The sequence below is a fragment of the Tenrec ecaudatus genome, chromosome 1 (genome assembly GCF_050624435.1).
Source record: "Tenrec ecaudatus isolate mTenEca1 chromosome 1, mTenEca1.hap1, whole genome shotgun sequence".
NCBI classification, from domain to species: domain Eukaryota; kingdom Metazoa; phylum Chordata; class Mammalia; order Afrosoricida; family Tenrecidae; genus Tenrec; species Tenrec ecaudatus.
Genome location: NC_134530.1, coordinates 152509126 through 152527446, shown reverse-complemented (window position 1 = coordinate 152527446; position 18321 = coordinate 152509126). Strand labels below are relative to the sequence as shown.

At 49.1% G+C, this 18321-nt stretch overlaps 1 protein-coding gene across 1 annotated transcript; it reads right to left on the bottom strand.

Annotated features, from left to right (window-relative positions):
* Positions 1 to 681: 681 nt before the first annotated feature.
* CD2 (CD2 molecule) lies at positions 682 to 14897 on the bottom strand. Its single transcript, XM_075540489.1, has 5 exons — positions 14837 to 14897; positions 14387 to 14692; positions 8933 to 9169; positions 2181 to 2303; positions 682 to 785 (listed from the first exon to the last, which is right to left on the bottom strand). The coding sequence occupies exons 1-5, from the start codon at positions 14895 to 14897 to the stop codon at positions 682 to 684; spliced, it is 831 nt and encodes a 276-aa protein (XP_075396604.1).
* Positions 14898 to 18321: the final 3424 nt, after the last annotated feature.

Genomic DNA, 18321 nt, shown 5'->3' with positions numbered 1-18321 from the left:
TTGTGCTGAACACCTCCATCCCTCTTGCTGTGTGCAGGTCCTGTCAACAGGTATTCCTCACCCAAGCTACGGGCCAGGTAGCCTACCAAGTACAAGGATGACTCGGACGCCAGTGCTCCTCCAGGAAGCCACAGAGCAAGTGAAGTGGGATGAAGCGGGGCAACCAGCCACAGTGTCAACCTCCTGGTAGGGCCCAGCGATAGACACCAGAGAGGTGCCAGCCAGATGAGAGGTGTAGCATGAATTCCCGGAGGAGAAGGAGGCTGTGGTGCCCATATGGGTAGATGGCAATATTAAGAGCCCTTCTCTGGGTGCGGGTCCCCATGGCTGGGCCCAGGAAGCCCACATAGCAACCGGATCCACTGCCCCAACGGGGACCCCATGGACTTCCTCCAGGCTCAGAGCCGGGATGAGGGTGAGGCCAGCAAAGAGTCAAGAGCCAACTGTGAGGAGGGGCTCCCTCAGAAGGTTGTGCAAGCACACCGTTGTTCAAGTGAACCTCCTGCCCTGGGCTGCTTGCTCTGTCACCCTCCGCCCTGCCCTGACTTATGCTGACCTATGGACTGAGGACTGCCGGGAATGAGTGAACCGCATGGACTGAGGCTGTCCTCATGGGTATCAATGCCGTCCGTCTCACAGAGTCACCCTAAGATGGGATGAGATGGCGGCTGTAAAGTGGGGCTATTCTTTGTCAACTTGAGCCAGGTCTCTCTGTCCATTCAGCCTGGGGAGAGCAAGGATGGCCTTGTCATGGCGTGGACTGTGCCGCTGCACAGAAGAGGTCTCTGCAGAGGCACAAGGGCAGAGAGGGGAGGCCAGGGTGCCTCCGCTAGCAATTCCCTTTCCCCGGGGCACAGTGTGAAGGTGGGAGCAACATGCGGGCAGGCCACGGGCTGAGGAGCCATGACCTCAAGGGATGGCCATGGGCGCGTTGGAGAAAGAGTTCCAAAGGATCCCAAATGCGAATGGGCACCGGCTGCCTTGGAGGGGGTTCTGACTCATGGTGACCCCATACGTGTCAGAGTAGAACTGGCCTCCATGTGGTTTCCATTGGCTGCTTTTTCCTAAGTAGATTGCCAGACCATTCTTCCGGGATCGCTCTGGGTGGAACTGAACTACCAGTCTTTCAATTAGCAGCTGAGCAAGAGTGTTAACCACTTGCATTTCCTGGGCCCAGAGAGAGCATGCTCAGAGGCTGCCATTGCCAGGGTGGTTTGGCTCAGGCCCTTGTTTGGGAAGTGCTAGAGATAGCTGATGGGGCCCTGATGGGGTAGTGGTTACTTGGGCTGCTCGCAGCCCGGGCAGCTTGCTGAACTGCAAGGGTTTGAAACCACGAGTCACTCGGAGGAAGAAAGATGGGGTTTTTGACTCTGGTAAAGATGGACAGTCTCAGAAACTCGCAGGGGCAGTTCTACTCTGTCCCATTGGGTCACTAGGAGTCAGAAGCAACTTGATGGCAGTGAGTTTTTGATGCAGCATGGGCATGCTAGGCCTGCTTTGAGAGAGGTCCAGAGAAAGGTGACTTGGGTCTGCTGTGAATGTACAGGGTCTACAAAGCTCAGGGGCCTGCCCACCTCGGTGCATGTCCTACTGGGGGGTCAGGACCTCTCCCTGTGGGCCTGCCTTCAGGATAGGCTCCCAGCCACCCCATCTCAGCACTTGGGCACACCTGGGTTTGATACCTCTAAGTTCATAGCTCTCGGTGGCCTGGAAGCTCTCTGAGCTGCTTCCCGCTTACAATAGGCCTGTTTGGGGAACAATCACTCAGACCACACATTGGAAAAGGGGGCAGAACCAGCTCCGTTTTGAGCAGTCGTTTTCCTGTGAGTAACTGAATGTCCCCAAATGACTTTATCTGTAGAAGCTAGGTCTTGGGAAAGGGCCAAAAGGCCCACAGATCCTGATTTCCGGCTGGCCCTGGGGGCTAGGGGATGGGGTGGGGGTTCTGAGAACAGCCTCCAGATTCAGTCCCTCACACCTCTCTTGTCATTACCACCATGAATTTGGTTTCCAAAACCAAGCCAGTCACAGGTGGAACAAACTGGAGCCACCACTAGGCTGGGAAACTCCCCTGCTCTCTGATTCTCTTTCTAGACTGGTGGTGCCATCGCCAGGAGTCCGCTGGATGGCTTGGGCCGGGTGGGGGTGGGGTGGGGTGGGGCAGAGGCAGGGGAGCTTACCGGCGCCCCAGCTGCACAGCTTTCCCTTCTTGTTGATGCAGAAAATGAGCATGGCCAACAGCACGAAGACGAGCACACCGCCTCCGATGATGGAGAAGATGATGTAGAGATTTAGATTTTTCTCTGCAAGAAAAGAAACGGCACAGTGGGGAGGGGACCAGCCCCCGAGACAGCAGGTCAGAAATCAGTGGGGCTTTGCAGCCTCATAAGGAGCCCTGGTGGCATAGTGGTTGTGCATTGGGCTGCTAACTGAAAGGTCAGCAGTTCGAAACCACCAGTCGCTCATCAGGAGACAGGTGGCATTTTCTGATCCCATAAAGAGTCACAGTCTTAGAAAGCCACAAGGACAGTTCTACCCATTCCTATAGGACCGTTATGAGTGAGCCTCGGATCGATGGCAGTGAGTTTTGGTTTGGCTTGGTTTGGTTGTTCAGCTTCACGCAAACCAAATGGCTGTTCGTTCCTGAAAGATTGAGCTTGTTCAGAAGACCCCAGCAGGGATTGTTCTCATGCATTCATCTTGAGCTGTCCCCAGCAGAGAGATCTGCCTGAGATAACGCAGTGCGAAGCCCAGATGCCTGTGGTCTCGGTGTCGCCCCGCACACTCCCTATAAGCACGTTTTCACCTGCTTTTGCACTCACTGTTCATGCAGCGCTGGGCTCTGACCTCCTCCTTCCCCAGAAATCCTTCTCCATCAGGCAGCTGCCAGGCCCTCAGGGACCATTTCACTTGTTCAGCCCATCCCTCTGCCCTTGCAGCCAGCAACCCCTCCCAGGTCTCCGCTGCCCCAGAGAGGAGCGCAGACACACCGGGAGCTGGCCGTATGGCACTTCTTGCAGTGAAGAGAGAGTGGGTTAAATCTAGGCTCGTCCTGGCAAGGGCTGTGTGACCTTTGGCAAGGTCTTCACCTCGCTGAGCCCGTTTCCTTCTTGGCCAAATGGAGACCAGGAAACCGACGTCATAGAAGGGCTGTTGAGAATCATCAGAGAGTGGATAAGACGGTGCTTGGTGAACTGTCAAGCAGCTCACGAATGGAGACCTCACCCTCACCGCCCTCCTGGCCCTGGCGGCTCTGAGAGCGAGGCCGGAGGAGGGACACTACTGCCCTTAGCGGGGCCTCAACTGCCACTGGGAAAGCAGACGCTGCGGATGGACTCAGAGGCTAGCTGGACTCGGAGAAGCTCCGTCTCCACCTCCCCGAGGAAACACGCTCTTCACAGGAACCTCTTGAGGCAGCTCGTGTCTTAATAAGAAACCAAACTTGGTGGATTTGCAAATCGTAGGGGCATGTTCATCCTCAATTCATTTTTCTCAACTCTCTCTCTGACCCATTCTTGAGTAGCCGGCCGGCTACACAAAACTGGATGACAGGAACAGGTGCTCTCATAAGCTGCCATGGGGCTGGGCCCACAAAGGATGCAGGCTGTCAGGAGAGGAGGCAAGGGCTGCTAAGTTCATCTCATGCCCCGGCCAGGGCCCGCCAAAATTTGGCCCAGGGTCAGCTGGGAAGACCTTGGAGCAGGCTGCGGACCTCATGGCTCTCAGGTTCCTCTGGCAAGGCTGCCATGCTCGTATTGCGGGCACATTCCGTCCACGACCCCTTCTCTGGTTTATGCAGCACCTCCCTCAGTACAGTAGGTGGGTGCTACAGCTGGTCTCGGGGCAGCTGTGGCTCTGACCTTTCAGCCTAGCCCCATTTCCTCTTGGGGAGAACATACCTATACATTCAGGTGGAGGAATGCTTCTTGGCCATCCAAATCTGCTTTGTTTAAAGTACATGCTCACCTGACCTGAGCCAAGTTGTCAGTCTGATCATGGCTTCTCTCTCTGCCTTGGTCTTTAGGATCAGATGTGCAGACCCTCTTAGGGCCTTGAGAAGCAGTTCTCCTCCCACCCAGGCATTTCCCTCCCCTCTTTAGAAGCCTTCCCTGGGCCTGCTCCCTTTCTGCACCATGGAAAAAGGAGGTGAGAATGTTCCAATCTTCTCCCTGTCCCCGCCATCATTCCCTAGTGCACATATTTTTATACTCATGAATAATGGTAAAAATGTACGTTGAACATAGGGCTGCCAGATAAAATACAGGTGATACTACACATATTTCTTTTGCCGTCACGATGGGAGGATGTAGGGAGATTGCTGGTGAGGAAGGCCGAGGCAAGCGTGATGGTGGTCTAAGGGCATGGTTGACAACCTCTATGATGCTCGCCAGCGATGCTCATCTTCTGCTGTCCAGTTGATATCCCCTCCAGCTGAGTCATCCCCTCCAGCTGAGTCATCCCCTCCAGCTGAGTCATCCTCTCCAGCTGACTCGGGCTTCTTCCTTTGTTTCTAATGACTGAAGAACAGCAGCAGAGGCCATGCTACGTCCCTTGCAATACTAGACTGTCAGAAGGCTGTGACTTCTGTCCGAAGATGTTTGACGTTCTCTCTTGGGTTTCCCTGAGAAAAGCGAGGCACCGTGCAGTGAGGTAGCCCAGTGGAGAGACCCACCCAAAGGAGCTTAGTTTCAGAGGCCTGCCAATGGTCGCATGCGTGAGCTTCGAAGCGAATCCTCCCTCTGGGAGAACCTTGACATCACTGTGGTCCCCTTGCAGTTGCTGCCTAGTGAGAGGCTGTGAGCCAGAACCACCCAGCGAAGTCCCTAGATTCCTGATTCACACAGACTGTGAGATAACAAACACTTATTGTCTTGAGGCACTACATTTGGGATAATCTGTTACATAGCAATAGATAATAATACAAAGACCCCCAAAATGGGTTGGAATTAAAATTGTGTCAATTCCAACTCATGGAGACCCCATGAGCCTAGAACTGTGCCCCATGACTATTTTTCCCCCTTTGACTTAAATAACCAGGTTGTTTTTCCAAGGCACCTCTCTGGGACCAGGAACCACCACCCGTAACAAAGTATACATTAGAAAGTTCTTACTTCTGACTCCACGCCAGCTCAAAGCTGCCTCTTGGAGTCAGAACAAGCTATCGGTTGCGGTAAAAATTCAAGGTCTCTGATGGAATATTTTGTGTTTCCCTTCAAGTAGTTGGACTAAACAGAACTGGAAAATAATTCCAAATTCTCAAAGGAGTAGGCTCTCGAGGATGATGGAACTCAGCCTCTTTGTGGATCAAGAGACGGAAGTCCAGAGAGGAAAGGTACCCTGATCAAAGTCATCAACTAAATTTGGACAGAACCCAAACTAGCGTCCAGTGACTGGTGCTCAGGCCAAGGCTGGAGCACTGTGCTAGGTGGCCTCTCCAAAATCACGTCTGCCGAGCACGTCACACTGGGATTCTGGAGAAGAACTGAGGCTCTTGGCATTTAAAGACTTCCTGGTAAAGCAAGGCCCCACTGGGTCAGCAGGCTTCCCTGGCCTCTTCTCTTATTCCTCCGTGGCCCTAATGTCCAAGGTTGCTAACGCCTTGGTCCTTTCTTAAATTACTCCTATAAGAGATGCTGACCACCTCCCATCCAAAAAGGCATCTTATTTTTGGCTCTCTTTCCCATCATTGCCCTGTGACTCAGAATCATGCTTAGGAACCTTGGACAAGTCAACTTCATTCTCTCTGGAAAATGGAGGCTTGAATGAAACGGTCTGGTGATCATTAGGTTTGGGGTCAACTTGGCTGGGCCAGGATTCTCGGGTGCTGTTGTCATGATTGTTAGTTGCCCTCGAGTTGGTTCTGACCCAGAGTGACCCTGAGCACCACAGATCGAAACCCTGCCTGGTCCTGTGCCATCCTCACCATTGTCTTCCACAAGTCTCACCATAGGTCTTCCTCCAATCCATTGTCTCACCATAAGTCTTCCTCCGATCCGTTGTCTCACCATAAGTCTTCCTCCAATCCGTTGTCTCACCATAAGTCTTCCTCCAATCCGTTGTCTCACCATAAGTCTTCCTCCAATCCGTTGTCTCACCATAAGTCTTCCTCCAATCCATTGTCTCACCATAAGTCTTCCTCCAATCCGTTGTCTCACCATAAGTCTTCCTCCAATCCATTGTCTCACCATAAGTCTTCCTCCAATCCATTGTCTCACTATAAGTCTTCCTCCGATCCGTTGTCTCACCATAAGTCTTCCTCCAATCCATTGTCTCACCATAAGTCTTCCTCCGATCCTGATGCCACATTCTTCTTCATATAATGCAGCTTCTCTAGTGATCTGCTCAGTTACAGCTTGAATGAGCATGGAGATAGGAGACAACTGATGCACACCTTTCCTGATTTTAAGCCATGCAGTATTGCCTTGCTCTGTTCACACAACTAACTACCTCTTGACCCAGGGTCAAGTTCTGCAGGAGTAAATGTATGTGAATTCTTCTTTGCTGTCTGTTCTTCATCTGGAAGCTCCTCTGAAACCCATTCATTTTGAGTGACCTTGCTGGCATTTGAAATACCAACCAGTAACATAGCAACCCACAAGCCACCACAGTAGGACAAACTGAGAGACAAGGGGTGGGTTTGGCAGTTAAAACCTAATAACCCCTTCATCATGTGACCTCACACAATGTATTAAGCTCCAGAATAAGATCTACAATGAACAGCCAGCCAATCACTTGTAGGAAGATGAAGGTGGGACACAATACCCCCCCACCACCACCACCCTACTGAGATCACAGCCCTGATGTACTTAAAGGGAAGTTTCCTCAATGGTGTGGCTTGCAGCTCCACAGGGGAAGGGAGAGGCTTTCTACTCCTGTGAAGATTTGCAGGCTCAGAGACTCACAGGGGAAGTCTTACCCTGCCCTACAAGGTCGCTATGAGTCGGCATTGACTTGTAGGTAATGTTCTCTGACATAAAATGACAATGATGTCTCTAAAGTGAACCAGAGATATATAATCCATAGATATATTCATGGATTTGGGGCTTGCACATACCTAGCCCCAATGTAAGAACAATTAATTCTTATGACATGGCCCTGCTTGATGCTCGGCCTCATGAAGAGGTCACTAAAGATACGGGTGCTATGGCAAAGTGCAGTGAAGAAACTAGATGGTGCCCGACTATCAGAAAGAATAGCATCTGGGGTCTGAAAGCTTTCTTTTCAAACAAGCAGCCATCTAAGTAAGGTGTCCACTAGGTCCACACGCCAGTCTGTGAGGTCCAAGGATTGTCAATAATATAATCCAGATCTGAAGGAGTGAGCAGAGTCAGAGCTTATATTGTAAACACCCAGGATGCAGAAGGCTATGGATGACAGGGGAAGCCCACACACATGGGTTGAGTCGGCGATCATAGTGATCATAGTGAGGGATGTGAACAGCCCTGCTGTGAGTCAGAAAGCATTGTAAAGTCAATATGGCAGACACAGTGAGGCCAAAATGTTAGAGCTTATCATTTGCTCTCTTTTGATCCATTTTAAATCTGTTTCAGTTTTGTTTTTTATTTGCAGGGGAACTACACAGGGATTAAGCCTCTCTGACCATGAACCCGGGATGTGAACAGGTCTGCTCTCAGGCAGAGTGCATGGGAAAGTGGACTGCTGCTGATGTGATTAGGTTATAATCCACCACTCTATTATTTGATCTCCCTTGGGATCCATTTAAATATGCTCTAGTTTTTAATATTTTGTTTTATTTTCTTTTGGGTGTTTTCAATCTGCTTTGCTCTGTCATTCTTGTTAGTTTTTTTCCCCCTTTAAAAATCATTTTCTTGGGGGCTCATACAACTCTTATCACAATCCATCCATCCATTGTGTCAAGCACATTTGTACATTTGTTGCCATCATCATTTTCAAAACATTTGCTTTCCACTTGAGCCCTTGGTATCAGCTCCTCACTTTTTCCCCTCCCTCCCCTCCCCCTCTTGTTAGCTTTTGTTTGTGTGTTTTTTAATGTTTTTCTACATATGAATATCAGGATAGGTAAATCTATAGAGACAGTAACTGCATTAATTGTTCCTTGGGGTTCTGGCAGGGAAGGTTGGGGGAAAGCGGGGAGGTCATAATGATGAATACACGAATAAAAAAAAAGTTATAAAAAAACTGATTGTAATGACGATTATACAACTCTTCTTGATGTGATTGAACTACTGAATTGTGTGATGTGTGAATTCTATGCCAATAAAACTGTTGGGCAAAATGAATAAATTTTAATAAAAGAGTGGGGCTTGCTTCCAATACAGGTGGACACTGTGAGAAAGCCTGTTTTTCTTTTGGTAAGCCTGAAACTCACATCTGGCTCATTGATGTCTAGTTTTTTGGAATTGGCCCAGTGACCTGTCCTAGGGCCTGCTGATATTGGGACCGGGCATCTGAACTAGAATTCACCTGCCTCTGCAGCCCCAAATCTGATCTGCTGACATTGGAGTCATCTACCTGTGAAGTCACAAGTCTATGGTCTTCCTGGTGATCTTGAGTTCATCAGCCCCTAACACTGCTTGAGTGCCACCTGATCCACAAATCTGCAATCTGCCTAGACTGGCGTGTGCCTGCTTCTACGACTGGGGGAGCCGTCTTCTGTATTCATAGACTGTGTGATGTCAATTTCTGTATTTATTTCTATACAGACGGGCCACTGGTTTTTGTTTCTCTAGAAAGGCTGTCCTGAGACACCTGCTCTATCTCTACAATTCTCCCTCCAAGTTTGACAACTAAATATCACCACTTGTTCTCTGATGGCCCAGGAGAACAAGGTATGTTTTCACTTCTTATCCTGAGCCAAAGACTGTGCTCTGGAATGTGCCCCTGCCATGGGCCTGGCACATTTGTGCAATGGGTCTGGGGTGTTCTCACTTAATGCCCACCAAGAACGTACCTGTGCAGCTGAAGTTGACCACACTGTCTTCACGACTGACTTGGTTGGTTGCTGTGCAGGTGAAGGACATGTCCTGGTTCCTGTGCCAGTTGAAAGTGATGACCTTCTGCATAACTTCTTTTTTGACAACTATCCCATTTTGAAGCAGTTGGAGTTCAAGTTCACTTCCTTTCATTACCTTACAGGTGAGACTTGTGTTGACACAATCCCAAGAGATCTCTGGCATCGAGACCATCTCTGAAAATGGTAAGAAAGATACAATTTACACGAGGCAATTTTCAGATGTTAAATGGACACGCCTATTTGTAGAGGGGACTTTGGATTCAGTCGGCGGCCAAGGAATCATTTCAAAGTCCCCTTTTAGAGTGGTAGAAATTTAATTTTAGAAAAAATATTTTATAAAATAGCTTGTATTCTATTTTCAGGGTGGGGGTGTGTGAAGGATTTCTGGAAACGTTCATAGATAGAAGTAGCATAGTGCAGAATATCTTTAGTATCACTGAATCCTGGAAACAAACTGAAAAGCTGATGCTTATCTTCCCAGTGAGGGATGAAATTGAATGCTGGTGGCACAGCGGGCTAAGCATGGGCTGCTAACCACAAGGTTGGCAGTTCAAACCCACCAGTGGCTCCAAGAAGGAAAGATGAGCCATCTGCTCAGAGACCACGGGGTAGCTCTACTCTATCCTATCAGTCACTTCACAGCAGTGGCTTTCTGGGGCACGGTGGCACGTGCCCAGCTCTGACCGAACATCCGTCCATCCACGGCAGGTCAGGACAGGAGCCTGCTCTGCTGCGTCTAAGCTCAATAGTAGGACTAGGAGAGCTGCCATGCCCCGGTCCCCGCTGCCTTCAAGCACCCTAACTGGAGAAACCTGCGGGACCCGGGGCCTTGACCACAAAGGGGTCCTGGAAGCCGGGTGTGGGAAGTAGACGAATGTGGGGGGACCTTGAAAAGCCCCAGTTTGGGCATCAGAAGGCCTGGTTTTGCTCTCTTGCCCTCAGGCCTCCTGGCTGCCCTCAGCGCCTCTCTGAGCCTTACTTGTAAGAGGAAGACAGGGGCACATCCCCCGCCAGTCACAAAGGGGCACCATGTGCGGAGGCTCTGGGCTCAGCGTCTTGCCAGGTGCAGTAGAAAGTCGATGAAAACCTCAGAGATGGACGGACACCGGGGCTGCCGCACGTGTCCGAGCAGTTTTGAGGCCAGCACACGGCTGGGCAGTGCTTTCTTGGGGTCTCGACGAGTCAGAACTGACTCGCTGGCCCCTCAGAACAACGGTGGTCACTCTTACTTTCGCCTTCGCAAACGCTTCACTCCCACCCTTGCAGTCACAGTCATCTAAAGGCTGCATGGAAAAGGGAGAAGCCTGGCCTGGCCAACGGATAATCCAGGCTCAGACCCGCCCTCCACCCTCTCCCTAGTTCTGAAGGCACTGATTGTCCTCACCTACAAGCGGCCGTGCTGTTCTTTCCCTCTTTCACGGTGGGTGAGGAGTGGATGATCTCATGAGTGTGTGTGTGTGTGTGTGTGTGTGTGTGTGTGCACGCCCCAGGGGGGAGCTAGTATTAGTGCCTGGCACACGGGCGCTGGTTGGATCACAAACTAGAGTGGGTTTGGAGGACTCCATGGGAGCTCCCATTTCAGCGGTCCACATCATAGTCACCTTTGGGATTTTCTTGGCTGGTTCCCTCGGAGGAAGAAATCCACGACAGACAGCTTCCTCCGTGGGTCTCTCGGAAACCCCCAGCAAAGACAGCTTCAAGAATCACTTGCTCTGGAAATCAGGGTTTGTGAGGGCGACACCAGCTCACGCCTGCTTCCTCTCTCTCTTTCTCTCTCTCTCTCTCTCTCTCTCTCTCTCTCTCTCTCTCTCTCTCTCTCTCTCTCTCTCTCTCTCTCTCTCTCTCTCTCTCTCTCTCTCTCTCTCAGACACACCTGACCCGCCTCTCCTCTCCTCCATTTTCTCCCCCTTTCACTCTTGCTCTCAACCCTGACACCATTCTCTTCCCCAGAATCTTTCCATCTTTCTCTCCATGTCTGTCTGTCTGTCATGCCAATTGACAACTTCGGCCCCCGTGGTTCCTTCCCTCCTCAGCTCCCTAGCAACTGTTCCCTTCCCCAGAAACTCTCTCAGCCAAATGTCATTCAGGAATTGCGTGGAGGCCAAGCAAGGAGACTGGGGACAGCCCACTGCATACTCCAGGGTGGGTCTGAGCAGTTACCTGTCTCTCCAAATGGCAGTTTGCCCAGGAAGAGAGCCTACAAAAGCCCAAATCTGTGGAAGCTGGAAGCCTGTCAGAAAAAGGAAAACTCGAAACGTTTCCCACTAAATCGAGCAACAGCAAAGTGGGAGGTCTGGACCCTGCAGGAGGCGGAAAGCTCAGGCGACCCAGGCAAACAGCCCTGTCCAGCTCCAACCCCTGCAGTTTCACTGTGGACCGGAATCATGACATCATGGTGAAAGTGGTGAAGCACATGTCTGTAAATATTTAAAGAAGATTTAGAATCACCTACAATTCCACTACCCGGAATCCATCATTATTAATATTTTGAAGACTCTCTTTACTGCTTTTCTCAGCATATGTACCCATATAAACTGGACTGGAATATTAGGACTGACTTATCCGATTTTGTAGGCTGCCTTCTCGTCCTGACCTAATGTAACTTTCTTTTCCCTTTATAAACATCAACAAATACACATCTCCCTCCTGTTTTCAAACAACGCATTCATCAGTTCATACGTTTCGGACAAGTAGGGACTTTGAAGCCTTTGTATGATTATTTATCTTCCCAGCATCCGCAGTGTGTGCTGTGCTCCTGTGGAGCCTCTGTTGTTGGCAAGTGTCACACGCTGATTCTGACTCACAGCGACCTATCTATGCACAATGCAAGGAAACACCCCGGTCCTGTACCATCCTCACAAGGATGGTTACATCTGGACTCATGGCTCAGAGACTCTGTCCATCCATCTTGTCGTGGGTCTTCTTGTCCCTCCCCTTCATTTTACCCGCACGCTGTCCATTTTCTAGGGACTAATTCCTGGTGACAACATGTCAAACGGACGTCGCGAGATGACATCTCCCCATGCTCACTTGCAAGGAGCATTCTAATGGTACTTCTTCCAGGACAGACTGTCCTTTCTCTGAGATCGCTTCCCAGCCTGCATTACGGCCGGGTCCAGTGGGTGACCATGAAGACGTCCTTAGGCGTGAAAAGTCTTCATTCTAGCTAGATCACTTCCTCCTCCAACAACATCTGCTTTGAAGAGTTCTCAGCAGCCAGTGGGTGCTCGACCCCTCCTTAAGGAGACACGGGCCCCCACAAAGGAGTGGGGGAGGGCGTGGCCCCTGCACACACGCGCACACGCACACAGGTCCCGGCTCTGCAGAGCACATTTGTGTTACTGAAGCTCTCTATGTCCCTTGAAGTTTTTATTCTGGTAAAAGTCAGACACAGCGCAGAGAGAAAATTTGCTCAGGAAATGGGGAAAGGGCCAGACATTGAGAAGCTGTGCGAGGTTGATGCGTGTGCGTGCCCCTGCCCACTCGCACCCAGACCACTGTGAGGCAGCCCCCGTGCTGAGCAAAGATTGCTGTCCCCTGGCTAGGCAGGGCAGCCCTTCTCCTGGTGGGGATGAAAATGTTCTAACATTGTGCTGTGGTCACACAGCTCTGTGAAGATGAACACTGAGTCGCTGGAAATTTCGAACCAATGGCATTTTCCCTTGAACTTTTGTAAACCCGCTCGTCTACTAAGAGCCATTGAACTCTGCACTGTAAGGGGGTGAATTGTTTGGTGGAGCACACCAATAACTCTATTTTTAAAATAAAGTCGCTGCTGTGCAGGCAGGAGTCCTGGGTTTTCGATCGTGGCTTGCTCCGGTCTCTTCTGGCTGGCTCTCTGTTTCCACACAGACCACAGGGGGACGGTACAATACCTGCCCTGTAGCTGTAGCTGGGAGAGGTGGGGGTAGTGCTGACATAACCCCCAGGATAGGCCGATGCTCAGAGGGGCCTCTTGGACAGCTCAGTGCATTTGGATGTGTCCCCCAGGGTTTGTAAGCCACACCATCTGCTATGCCCCTCGCAGCCCATCCCACCCCCGTTTCTGGGATGCTCTCCATCCAAAGGTGCAGGATGAGGGGCACAGGAAATGGTCGTGCCCATGGGGGGCTGATGCCATCTGGCATCGCCGGAGAGGGCCTGGTGCTTTGTTCATTTGTCCCTTGGCAGCAGGAGGGGGCCCTGCCTCTGGTGGCATTTCCTGTGTGACGCCTGGGCCTGTTTCCTTGCTCACAGACCCACAGGATTGTCCACAAGCGGGTTTTAGTCATTCTTTCCAAGTCAAGGGCCCCTTCCTGGTCTCCCCGTTTCTCATCCGTCACGCCCTCACCCAAGCCGTCTTGCTCAACCTTCTCCCAGAAACAACTCTCTCCACCGGACCTTCCCAACTTCTTGACATCCTGCACTCTAGGTTGCCAACTCAGCAACCCATCTGGAGATGCTGAATAGCCCAGGATCCCTTTCTGAGTTTTCCTACCCAGACCCAAACCTAAGGACCACTGTGAGATGTCTTACCTTCCCGGTTGATTCTAAGTGGGCCACCACAATTCAGAATCACCATGCACCCCCTCTTCACTTGACTTTGTTTATGGCACCAGCTCGCTGGCTGGTCTTTTTGCCACCCTTCAACATCCATCCCTACAGGACACGCACACATGTACAAAGTCACACCTGCGTGTGTTCCACACAACCAGCAAAAACCAACGTCCGCCTGCCATCAAATTGGATGCTAGGGCTTCTAATCCTAAAATTCCTTCTTCCCGGCTTTTTCCTGCCATATAACTATGTCTTCAAAGGACCGGTGGCTTGGAATCAACTCTTTAACTGAAAGACCCACTCCTCTCTAGACAGCCTCTGCTCCCCTCCTTGCCTCCCCCCACAGCTCGCCCCTCCATCGTCTGGAATGTCCACTGCTTGCCTTTGCCCCCCTGTTTTCCACCTGATTATGATGCCACCATCACCCCGGTCCTTCTGCCCTCTCCAGGTCCCTGGGACCCTCTGAAGCAGTGGTTCTCAGCTTTCCTAACACCGCGACCCTTTCATACAGTTCCTCAAGTTGTGGCGAACCCCCAATCATAAAATTATTTTCATTGCTACTTCCTCACTGTCATTTTGCTACTGTGATGAATCGGGCGACCCCTGTGAAAGGGTCGTTGGACCCCCAAAGGGGTTGCGATCCGCTGATAAAGGACGTGTTATAGACCTTGTGAGCCTATCAGCTGTTCGTTTCCACAAGGGTGACGTCCACCTCCTCCGCAGGGCCATCAGGGCCACTGGGGCTGAAGGGAAGTACTACATGTCCTTTAGACTCTGGCCAGAGTCGCTGTGGGGACATTCCACAAATGCTCCTCCCCACCCTGCTAAAGCAGGAATGTGAAGACAGACACTTACCCAGAACTGTCAAACTAATTTTCCTCTCCATTAGGTTTTTCCCGTTCGTGCCATATACTTCTACCTTGTAGATATCATTAAAATCTTCCGTCAGATTTTTGATTCTCAGTGATCCATTTTGGAGAAGCTCGTACTCCTTTTCTAAGAAAGCTTTCTGGTCTTTCAGGACAGCAATCCTGTTCTTGCTTTCTCCCTTGTACCATCGGATATCACTTATCGACTTGTCCATCTTGAAACCAGGAATGTCTAGGGTGACATCACGATCCAGGATACCCAAGATGTTCTTCACCGTCTCAGAGGCCGCACCTAGGAAAAGCAAGAGAGTTACGGAGGCCTTGAAACTCACAGAGGAGGCAGGCCGGGCTGCGTGTGGTCTCGTGAATGCCTAGATTCACTTCAGGGTCTGCAAAGAAAACATCGGGGATGGTGGATCCCCACCTGGCAACTTACCTTTGGCGGCACAGTTGCAAAGCAGCAGGACGCTGGCTAAAATGTTACATGGCAGGAGCATGGTTGGTGCTTGTGGTGATTCTGAGCTCTTCTTGCAAAAGGAAGTGAAGCGGGACTGGCAGGACCCACCCCCAGAGATCAACCACGAGTCTCTCTTCTGCTTCTTTTACAGTAGTGGAGAACGCACCCACACACCCACTCAGCCAACTGATCCTTCTGCCGCGAGCCTTTACCAAAACGGGTGTGTGCTTTCCGATCCTATGTTAATCTCACAACACCTTGGGTGGATTTTAATCTGCTCGCTCACGGAGAAGATCTGAGAGCCCAAGTAAGCCACGCAGGATCGTCCTCTTGGAACAGGAGGAGCAAAGTACACCGAGATAGCTGCGTTCTCCTCTCCGTTCTGCATTCCAGCCTCTGACGAGGCCACACGGAAATGTGGGGAGTGACCGGTAAGTGCATGGCTGAGCACAACTATTGATCGGATGGCTATAAATGCTGTCAAGTGTTAGGCAGATCAGATCATGATGAACGTGGATTTTTCGTTAGCTCCCCAACCTTCTTTTGGATGTTCTCCATTTGTTTCGGTCCCCAAAAGAAACAAATAAAAACTCATCTCAGCCGTACATACGTGCAATCCCCAATTCTCCTGTTTGGCACATGTTTCACGAGATCGCTGGAATGTAAAAGATAGATAAACAGAAACTGGTTCCCAGACGAAGAAGCACAGAGCTGAACAAACACTCTTTCTACAAGGGCCAAGGACTTGAAAGCATTCAAAGCCGTTCACACGGCGCCTGGCTGAAAGACAGGGCCGGTCAGAGGGAAAGCAAAGGGAAGTGGAAGGGCATTGAGAGGCAAAGAAATTCTCGGCGTGTGGCTCGGCGAGGGGTCACAAATAGTGCAGAATGACAGCAGTACCCAACGATTCCAGGATGAATGAATGGGCCCAGAAAAGGAGGCACAGAGGCACGCAGTCACAGGAAGACAGAGATATGAATATGAATACAGATATTAATATGAATATATACTAATATGTATCTACTCATTCCTAATGGCAGAGTCCCCAAGAAAACCTCCAGAATTAGAATTCCATGGGCTGTTGGGGGGCGGGGGGGGGGGATCTTAAAAGTGGTTTTGTTTGTGTCTTTTTCCTTTTCTTCTGCTTAATGTGCCACCGGTGAATATAGCCTTGCAGAAGGTTGCCCAAGAAAGGAAATAAGATGACAGGAATGGCTCTTTTCTTTCTCTAGGTGAAAGGAAGCCTGGGCAGAATGTTTACCCACTAGGCGTGTGCTAGATACCTACCTGGCATCACCCAGAAAATGAACCGGACTTGACTTGAACACTTTTACCCAGTCCATTGCTGGCTCTCGTTCCAGGCTTACACTGCAGTTTAACGCCCCATTCAGCAAGGCTTTCATTTGGCAACATTGTTCACAACAGGTGAGCCTTCGCAGTATTTCCGCTCTGTCCTCCTTTCTCTGCCCTCTTCCTTTCTCAGCTTTGTTTTAAAGTGATTGTTAACCTCCGGGCCTCCTCTGGACACGTTTTCTAAAGAAGCACAGCACTGACTGGTGACATTCATGATTTTGTGAGCCAAGCTGCTACAAGGGGTTAGTATCAGTTCAAGGTTTCATGGCTTAACATTTTAAATGTGCAAAGAAACTGATGTAGTGCTGAAAAAATATATTGTTTTATCTTTGAGTATGGAAGGCCTTCCTCCGGATGATAAACTCTCTAAAAGTAATAAAGAGAAGATGTGAGCAGTTAATTACAAAAAATAAAACTCTTATGCAAATAGATAATAAGCAAAATGAAGACCCATGACAGGAAGGACAATATATATGAAAAGCCATAACTATGAAAAATGACTAGTTTCTAATAATCAGTCAGACAACACCAGTTGTTTAAATGATCCACAGATATAACTGAACAATGTAGCGACAGTTTATTGGATAAATACAAAAACATGAGAGACAAAACCGCCCCGAAATACCGTAGCCATAAAATTTCATTTTCACCATCAAATTGGTCAAATTAGAAAAAAGAAGAAAAATTGACAAGAATTTGGCCACCCTGCTCAGTATTCACTTTTATGAGTAGATCACTGGAGAGATTGTGAGCGCTACAGTAAAGCAAGGTGAAAAATCAGATGGTGCTCAGCTGTCGAAAGAATAGTGCCTGGGTCTTCAAGGCTTGCTTCCAAACAAGCTTCGTCTTAAACGAGACGTCAACTCAGATCACACAGAAGAGGCACACCAACTTGTGTGATCCAAAGATTATCAGTAGTAAAATATACAAATCCAGAGGAGGGAATGGTATCGGAGCTTGCATTTTGAACACCCAGCTTTCAGAAGGCTATTGGAGGGCAGTGGGGGCCCCAGGTCCATTTGCAGGGTGCTCATGAGGATTACACCTCTGACCGCAGTCCAGAGAGGTGGCTAGCCCTGCTATCACACAGGGAGGATCGCAGCGTCATTGACGACGAGGCAGTTGGGTTAAATGTAACACTTTGTCATTTGATCTCCTTTTTAGGACCCATTTTGAATTTGTTCTAGTTTTTAATATTTTATACTCCCTTTTGAATTGAGATTTTTCTCTGTTTATTTTGCCATTGTTAGGGTGTTTTTTGTTTTTGCTTTCTTGGTTGGTTCTTGACTTTGTTTAGAATGTTCCTGCAGTATGTGAATCCCAGGATAGTGAAAGCTATAGAATCAGCAACTGGATTAATAATTACCTAGGCAGATGGCAGGGAAGGGTGAGGACAAAAGGGGGCTCACAATGAGTAGGACGAAGAAGAAAATGTTCTAAAACTGACTGTGGTGATGATTACACAACCCTTCTTATGACTGGACTATTGAGTTGTATGACATGTAAATTAAATGCCAATTCAAAATTAATTAATAACAATTTTGAGAAAACACAAAGAGAGTGTACATCGCAATCACACAAAAAAGTAACATTTAATAGCTACGTAAAATATACGAGTGTATGTAAAAGCTAATGAATAAACCAATTCGTTTTTTAAATAAAAAATAATGTAGCAACAAATAACCATCTTCTTGTATCATTTGGAGAGAGTGTGAATCAATATTTCTGGGGAGGACAGCTTGTTTGGCCATTTTCAAACACATGTTTTGACCCAATAATTTCAATTCAAGATATCTATCTCACACAAATGGTTTCATAGATGCATGAAGATTCTGTTCAAGAACGATGGTTGCAGCATTGTCTGTAATAAAAAATTGCAAGTAACTAAACTTATCACAGCTTTGTACTGAAGCATTGCCAACAATTAAAATAGAATGAAGGAGACCCGTACATAAGGAATGGAAAGACACTTTTGAGGAATTACATGAAAATAGAAAATTGCAAATCAACACACTTAGCATAACTTTTAAGATATATTATATCCTATCATCTCACATGTCATTTTATATTGATAGTATTAGTATATGGATGAGGAAAAGTGGAGAAGGATT